This window comes from Cariama cristata, unplaced genomic scaffold (assembly GCF_000690535.1).
Source record: "Cariama cristata isolate BGI_N322 unplaced genomic scaffold, ASM69053v1 scaffold31433, whole genome shotgun sequence".
Lineage (NCBI taxonomy): Eukaryota > Metazoa > Chordata > Aves > Cariamiformes > Cariamidae > Cariama > Cariama cristata.
Window position 1 is genome coordinate 17,952 of NW_009607563.1, and position 8,646 is coordinate 26,597.

The 8,646-nt window shown below is 39.1% G+C and overlaps 1 protein-coding gene across 1 annotated transcript in view; it reads left to right on the plus strand.

Moving 5' to 3' along the window:
* The window catches only part of LOC104158966 (leucine-rich repeat and calponin homology domain-containing protein 3-like), a gene marked incomplete at its 5' end in the record, with an annotated part of 22,832 nt that extends 15,812 nt beyond the window's left edge, over window positions 1-7,020 (plus strand). Inside the window, 2 exons of the mRNA XM_009696756.1 lie at window positions 1,518-1,595; window positions 6,892-7,020. Coding sequence (XP_009695058.1) covers window positions 1,518-1,595; window positions 6,892-7,020 — 207 coding nt within the window. The remainder of the gene's footprint in view (window positions 1-1,517; window positions 1,596-6,891) is intronic.
* Window positions 7,021-8,646: the final 1,626 nt, after the last annotated feature.

Below are 8,646 nucleotides of genomic sequence, written 5' to 3' on the forward strand. Positions count from 1 at the left end.
CCAAATTAGAGAAAGGTCAAGAACTGTGAAATAATGACCAATTGTTTACCTAATCTGTATTTGTGGAAGTCAGAAAGTTCGGTGAAAATATTTAGGGTCAGCTACTTAAAAGTAGTATGGACAGGCAGATTGCTTGTTATGCACCTTTAAATTGTATGGATAAGGAAAAAAAACTGTAGATTGTTCCTGGGGGAAGAAGTTGAAACATGCATGTTGTGTTTGCTTTTCCTTATTTTGGAGTCAGTCTTTGTGTTGGTTGGAATTTGAACTGGCACTTACAGGGCTGCCTACTTGCTCATTGTGGTTCCTCTCCCTTGGACTTAATGTGAACAAGCAGATGTCTTCGTTATTTTGAGAAGGATTGAACTGGACATGCCAACATTTTAGGCAGATTGTGGAATCATTAAGAGAAAAGGCATACAGCCGCTATTCAGAAGACTTGCGTCATTGAGAATATCTTTTCAATGGCCTGGTTTTATGTGCTGTTGAATATTCTGTGTTAGGAATTAAATCATGGCTTTGTCATATAAATCCCAAGGAAGAGGCAGCCTTTAGCTGCACAGCTCCAGGAGCGGAAGAGGCATTATGTCATTCCCCTGTCACAGTGTGATCTTTGTATTCCCTTCGTCCTTCGAGAGAAAGTAGTCAGCGCTAGCCTGTAACCTGCTTTCTTGGTGGGGAAATAGAGTAAATTGAGGGGACAGAGCAGAAACCCCACCACTTATGGAAACGTATTGAACCCACAGAGACCACTGCCTGCTGCTATGTAGACTGTGAGTAGCTTGTTCAAAGGAGCAGGAAGCTTGTTTCTCTCTAACCAGGAAAGAATAAGCTTCAAGAATAGAAACAAGACAGAGCCTGTGCCATGGTATGTCTGTGTAGAGGTGTGAAAGCTAACTGTAGCAAAAAACTTGCTTGAAAAAATGACTGCGAGTGCAATTCAAACAGCTACATCAAACCCATCTACAAGAGACTTAAAAGCAGCAAGCTTCAATTCCAGTTTTTTTCCATTATTTTCTGGTTTCATCTAGCTTTCATTTTTTTAATCTTTGTTAATTGAAATGTAGTTTGATATTTATATATTTTTGTATTGTAGTAATCCAGAATAGACTCCAGATTGCTTCGTATCATGAAATTGCTCTGAAATCACAGCATGGAAGCCATGCATGTGTGTTTTCTTCAAAATATGTTTTTAAAAAAAATCATGCTGTGGTCGCTCAAAATTTTAGCCAGTTTTATATAATACCTTGTATATAAATATTGCACAGCTTAGAATTGTCTTTTTTAAAAAACATCCAGCATTCATAAATTAGCTTTTCATAAAATGGCTTTTAAGTTTTGGCTTGCTTTTCTAAAGAAAAGCAAACTTCAACAGCGCCTGCTTTGAATTAGACAATTTTATGTCAGAGTGGCATGTTTTTGGCAAATTCATTAAGAATTTCACTTAAAAAATAAAGATCTTTTAAAATCCTTCCAATTAAGAACACTGTATGCCTGACTCCTTTACTTCTTTGCAGCCTAAACTTACAATGGCAAAATGCAGACGAAATGTGGAGAATTTCTTGGAAGCTTGCAGAAGGATTGGAGTGCCTCAGGTACGTATTTCTACTATCCTGATACAATGTTTCAGGTGCAGTTTTGTATCATGCTTCAGAAAATAGCACCTTCTTTGAAAGATAGAATGAAAACAAAATGATTAAAAGTTTAGAAGGTTCAGGTATAAGCTATGTCTTGCAGTATAGATCAGACTGATCTTGCATTGTCTTCCAGAGCAGAATGAAGTCAGATACAGTTTGTCAGAGGTCTGATTCACTTATTGCTGTGCCTCAAATTCGTAATAGCTGATGCAGTTCAAGTCTGCCTTTAGAACTGCAAGCTATTTTTATAAAAACAATTACATTTTCTGAAGATTAGATATTTGACAGCTTAAAAGTGGGATAAAATTTGGATGATGTTTTGCATGTGTTATTTTTATTCCAAAGCTTTTCATGTTCCTTCAGAATAGGTCTCTTACATGAACATCTGTGCTTTCTTACCAACAAATTGCAGTTTTCTTGGCCTTTCTCTGGTGGTAGCTATCTTTGCATAGATCCTAATTCTTTTGTTATGTACCAGTGGTAGAAGTCTCTTCTGATCTTCCTTGTCCCCTTCTGAAACTTGGAAGATCTAGGAGGTGGGAACATATAAAGTAGTCCATCTGAGTCCAGTTATCCTGTGTTATGCTATTCTTTCCTTTCCACTTTGTCTTATTCAGCAGCTGTCTCATTACAAATAGTTTTGATATGTCATGTTTTTATTAGTTTTTCTTCTAGTGCATTAATTGTTTTGGTTTCTTATACTGCTAAGCATTAGTGTTTCTGTTGTAGGTGCTGTTTTCTTTCTTTTGTGTTGTGAAAGGAAAAGTAGACTCAGTGACTCATTTCCCAGCTATTTCTAAAAGCAATGTTCTTGAGTCAGTCATACAGTATTTTCTGGTGTTTTCAGATAGCTTCACTTGCAGGCATTTGAGCCATTGGGATTTTAGGATAGCGTATTTATTGAACTGCCTGGCAATTTCACGTGACTCAGTGGTGAATCGCGTTGGAATGTGATAAGTGATAGTTAGTACTTTGAGATCCTGCACTATTTTGGTCCCCTAAGAAACTTCAGACTTTTACTCCCAGCAGTACTGCAAAATAGAAATTCATCTGGGGCAAAATTGTTCAATTCCATCCCAGCTTCCCTATTTATAGCTCTCTCAAATACGAAGATGTAATTTTGGGGGATTGCAGTACAGAGCAGATCACTGAAATGACCCACATTCAAAAACAAACAAAGAAGCCACTCAAGAAAATGTCCCTTATAGACCCAGTCTGCCACACCTACTGTCTAAGACCCTTCTGGTTTTTTCATATTTCTTTCTTTAATGTGAAGGAGTTCAAGGAGAGTGTCTCTGGGGAAACTTACTGAAATACCCCCACCTGAACTCTAAAGTTGCTCTCACATGTCTACATTACATATCTACTGAGATGGGAACGTAAGATATCTGCGTTCAAGAATGGCGTGGAAGTCTAGTATATTTTTCTTGAAAAGATGCCTGCAGGTATTCCCTTTCATTTAAATTCTAATTACAAAAATAAAAGGCTTTCCGAAAGTATGGATCTGTGTGGAAATACTTACCTTCTAAGAGGAAGGCTACTTTTACAAAATGCTAATTACAGGCACCGCAGTGGGGCAGCTATTTCTATAGGACTTTGCTAGTTAAAGCCCTTGTATCAAAAGAAACCGACAGTTGAACAGGTTGATATGCGCATCTAGATTTCACTGATTTACAGCAGTTACGTGTGTGAAAGGGAGGGAGAACATACACAGTGGGAGTAATTACAGAACACTTAAACTCTAATTGGTAATAGATATTTCTGCAGGAGACTGCATGCAAGCATCAGTTACACATAAATAATCCCTTGTCCTACTGTTTTCATTAACTAAGATACATGTGGAGACTTAGCTTTGGTGAGTACTCAGTGCCAACAGCATCTGAGGAACCTGTAGCCTCTTCATTTCCTCTGGAGGAAAATGGTTTTCACTAAGGCGTGTGTAAACTGCTATGTTTTTAACAATAAAGAATAGTTACGTGTTTAAGCTGTGTAGGTGACGGGCACTTCACTGAACACTAAATGTTTGCCTTAAATGAGTTCTTTGTAATGGAAGTCTTGTAGATTCCTTTGTGAGAATTAACCAGCTGTGATGTGCTTCTCAAACATGTAGGTTATATCTGAGATGTCTGATAACTGACTGCTTCATGGATGTTGCTATGGCTAACTGACTGACGTTTTTTTTCTGTCTGTTTTCCCTTCCTGCTCACACACTCTGGACAGGACAATCTTTGTTCCCCTTCTGACATTCTTCAGCTAAACCTCAGCGTTAAAAGAACAGTTGAGACTCTTCTTTCCCTGGGGACAGATTCAGAAGAATCCAGTCTTGTCTCCCTTTCCATTCAGCTCTGGGGCTTTGTCGTGTTTTACTGTACCCTAATGCTAACGCTCTGTATGTTCTATCGCTGGCTCTTTTTTCTCTAGCTGAAGGATAGTGTTGCTGCTTCCTCCTTCCATCACTCCAGTGCTTGGGAAAGGATTTTGCGTATTGTCAAGACTCTGTGTATGAAGTGCTTTCTTTCCCACTGATGGGACAGAGGTGACAAGTACGATGTGTAAACACATTGGTGCACCCACATGACCATCTGTGACGTAATTCACATTTGTATTTGCTGTGTCATATTTAGCAGATATAATGCTTTTAAAAGGGAGGAAGTGCTCTCGGTGGGCTAGAGCGAGGGACTGAGGTTAGGACATGTGGGTGCATGCTATAGTCTGCTGACAAGTGATGTAGTACTGGGAAAACAGCGTTGTCAGTTTGTGCCTCAGTTTCCCCATATGTATAATGGGAATTGCATCCACTTTGGTAAATTGCTTGAGGATTATCTGATGAAAATGTTAAAGAATGTGAAGTATTTTTTTCAATGTCAGTGTTCTTGATGAGATCTCACAGTCTTAGGAGACATGGTCTGGTAAGTTTTTGTCCACAGGACTTTAACTGATTTTTTTTTTTTTCTTGACCCCAGTCCCTTATCCTGCTTCTGAGAGCATTTGATTTCTTGTATTTGTAGACTCTGGTGTATTACTTTGAGTCAGGACTTTTAAAATAACTGTCAGTGAATCCTGAGCTACTTGAGCTTCATAACAGATCAAGCAGGAAATGTTCAGAAAATTGAGCTCTTTAACAGCTTTAAGAGAAAAAAATTTTGGCGCAGAAGGAAAAGTCTTTAAGATTCTATCAGATGCCACAATGTCATAGCATTTTACTGTGCTCTGGATAAAACTTAACAAAAACTTCTTGAGTTGCCATTTGATTGTGGGCACCCCAACCCATGCTTGTTCCATGCTTATTCCCTTCTTCCTCTTACCCTGTCATTTTCGGAAACCTTTGTATCATGTAATTGCAGAAATACAAGCCCCAGCTGCACAATCACTCTTCACTGTTTTACAAAACTCAGGTAGCCTTCTGTAAAGCTTCAAAGCTTTTCCCTCCCCAGGAAAAGCATCCTGGTGCTTTAATGCTTTAATGTCTCAGGGACACCTCAGAACTTCAGGGCACTCCCCATGTGATGTGCAGAAGACCATGTTTCCTCAGAGTGTAGATTGATTCAGGGAACTCTGCTCAGAGACCAGTGACAGGTAAGTGTTAAGTAAAATGGCTGTTCCAAATGTGTTTTCAATAAACCTCTGTTGTTTCTGAAAATACAGTAAATGGCATGTAAGCCCAGTTTTAAGTGGTGTTAGCATTCCGACATTAACCTGGCAACAACTCTGAAGCACAGTTTAAGATACACAGGAGTTTAGTTGCAAATGTGGTCGCTACCAGTAAAAATGTGTTATGTGTACATGGATCTCACAAGCTCTTGTAACATAAACTGAGTACTTAACAAAGGAGCAAGTAGAGGAGCAAGAAAGAGGAGCCCTCTTTTCAAATCACACAAAGTGTCCTGTCCAGGCAAAACATTGTTGAGGAAAGAGCGGACCTTTGACAGGAGGAGATTGTTTTATTTTTAAATAAGCTATTTTTGCACTGCTTACTGGTATGAACTAAAATGAACTCAGTTCCCATATTTCTTAACTTCTTCTAATGAACACTGTGATAAAAACTGCAAGGGGTTTTACACTAACAGTGCCTTCCAGTTTTTAAATTTTGTTTGTTGTGACTGACTGTGGTACGGAGTCATTCCAAAGCTTTCCTCCTTATCTGTTTGCATACAGCTGAGAAAAGATAAGGCATATTTGCTCAAGTTTACAAGTATTTTCTCAAAAAGCACACTTTTTTCAAAATAACATAAATTTGCTGGAAGAAAAATGTATTTCAGCCTGATCATATGGCTTACTGCGAGAATTTCAATCTGGGTTCATTTGTTTTCCCTCCACTCTGAGCTTTGCAAGAGGAGTGTTGGCTGCCACTGCTTATACTGAGGGGTTTCTTTAACATCAAAAATCAGTAAAGATTTAAAGAATAGGGAAATGCAGGTTGCTGTGGAAATAACATGTGAACAATAATCTCTGTAGCTCTATAGGAAGGACACGCTTTGGTTATTTTCTACAAATACAGAGAACTGTTGGACATGTATCCTGACTGTTGCGGAGTGAGGATGACCCGGAAGTGCCAAGAACTTTATGTAGGATGAGGCTTTAAATACACCTTAGAGTGAGAATAGCACAATTATTAATAAACACTTTGAAACCTCTTTTTGCATTTTGCGTATTACTCTTATTCCTTAGAACGATTTTGGAGGTAACCTGCTTAAGTGGGTGTACTTCTGGAAGACAAATAAGCGGTAGGGACTCATTCTCCGCCTTCAAGCAGGTCTTTCATCACGTTTGATAGCTAAACAGGCTTGCTATGTGAGGACTCCCTCATAAAGGCAGTTGTGTTTTGGAAAGGAAGCCACACTTCCTTTCCTACTCTGGGTTGTACCAGATTCATCATGTTGAAGCAAAGCTTTCCCCCCTCCTTAAGTTCATCTACTTTTCGTTTCATAAACTACTGCCGTTTCAATGTGGGCAGAGATAGAGTACAATTTGCTATTCCCTGCTTCTCTGACAATCCTTTTCTCAAGTTCTTATTGGTACTGTTTTCTAATAAACAAACTCAAGGATTAGCCCAAGGCCACCTTCTTTGAGTAGTCAAGTTCATGGTTCTTTAGTCACAAGCAGAAATTTCATATCATACCTCTGTGTGTGTGTGTGCGCGCTAGCTGTCCATAACATTTCATATTTCAGTCACCTTTTGCTTAATTTTTTTTCTTTTCAGTTGAGTGTTTTTTTCATCCATTATGTTTTTGTCTTTGTTTTGTTCCCCATTCAGGAGCAATTATGTTTGCCTCTACATATTTTAGAAGAGAAGGGTTTGACACAGGTAGCTGTGACTGTCCAGGCGCTCCTGGAGCTGGCACCCCCAAAGCAGCAGCAACTTCACCACTTGTCTGCTGTGTAAAGACCTCCGGGACCTTTTGGGTTACCTTGGCTAAGCAGAAGGACATGAAGACTTTACTGCCCATGCAGTGCATCCAAACACACAGAGCTCTGTTCTAAGGAAATGAGTTTCCGTGATTCCTAGCAGGAAAATTCATTTCTCCATTTTTTTTGGAGATGACAACAGTTTCCAATAACATTTTTACTACCGATATTTTCGCCCCTTATTTAAAAAAATGAGAGTTCATTCAGCGGAGGGCAGGGAATTCCAGTGGCTGGCTGTTGGAGCCAGCTGTAGAAACTGACCTTGTAGACTGGAGACATGGGGGTAGAGTTTGGAAAGCGATTCCTAGGGGAATTCATTTGTTAAAAAAAAAAAAAAAAAGGTGTTGCTACAGTGGGCACATGGGGAATGAAATTTCTTTCCTTCCCTGCAGGGTTCAAAGAAAGGTAATTTCTTTGCCTCCAGAGAACAACAGCTATTTCTATTATATATTTTAAAAATTGCAACACAATCTTAACTTGCAGTGTTTGATAACAGGGTCGAACCTCATGCAGCCTTAACATGTTAGCATGTCCTCATTACTTAAAATTTGAAGGAAAAAAAAAATTAATTTTTTCAAGGGAAAAAATACTGCATTTGTCTGATGTAGGGATGCATTTGGTTAGTCAGTGGTTTTGTCAAACAATGACTAGATGTTGTCAAGAATTGTATGTATTTTCACTGCAGTGCGAAGAATTACATCCTGCCATGCTAATCATTAGAAACCCATTATCAAATAATACGTTTGTTAGGGGCTGAAGCATCCCATGCAGACATGCCAGCGCTGGTGAATGTCTCAGCCGCTGAGAAATTTATCACTGTAAGAACAGAATTACTGAATTTCCACAGGTGGGCTGCATATTGTCAAAGCAGCAATCTGTTGCAAAAGGTAGCTTCTATTTGTGGGTTTGACAAGGCTTTAAATAAAGCCTTTTATCATTGAGAGTTTATGTAGACACATGCACTGGTTTTACAGAACTACCATTACTTACTTCCTCTTTCCTTAATGTATAAATGAAAATTCAATGTACAGGAATGGGAGCGGCAGCCGACAAGTTTTGCGTTTTGCTGGAAAGTTGATCTGCAAAGCAAAGGCTAGTTCTGTGTGCTCCGGTCCTAGTGACAAGGCTAAGCCCAGTACCAGATCAGTTACAATAATTTTTTTTTTTTTTCCCAAAAAAGACCTTGCAAAATCCAGTTCTCCACTCATGCAGTTCCTTTGTTAGGTTTTGGCCAATTTAAAGCGTCACAGAACGTTATGCTACTACTACATGGTGCCTGGGGTCTGAAACTAACTTCAGGCATTGGAGGTACTCTATCTGGGGATATATTTGAAGCAGAATACACCAAGAGGATTTCATGGGGATAAAGGAAGAAGAAATGGGAACAGGCTAGCTAAAAGTCATTTTTGCGGAAGTAAACCTGCTGTGGGAACACTGGCACAGACTGGTCTTAGCTGGATTTTTTCCCCTTTTGATTTGCAGTTTTGTTTCCGCTCTGTTTTGCTTCATGTATTTCTTTCAAGGTCCATTGTGGTGAGTGTTGAATCCGTTATTTCACATAATTATTCCCGTTGCTTCTTGTTGGCATTGGTTGATGACATTG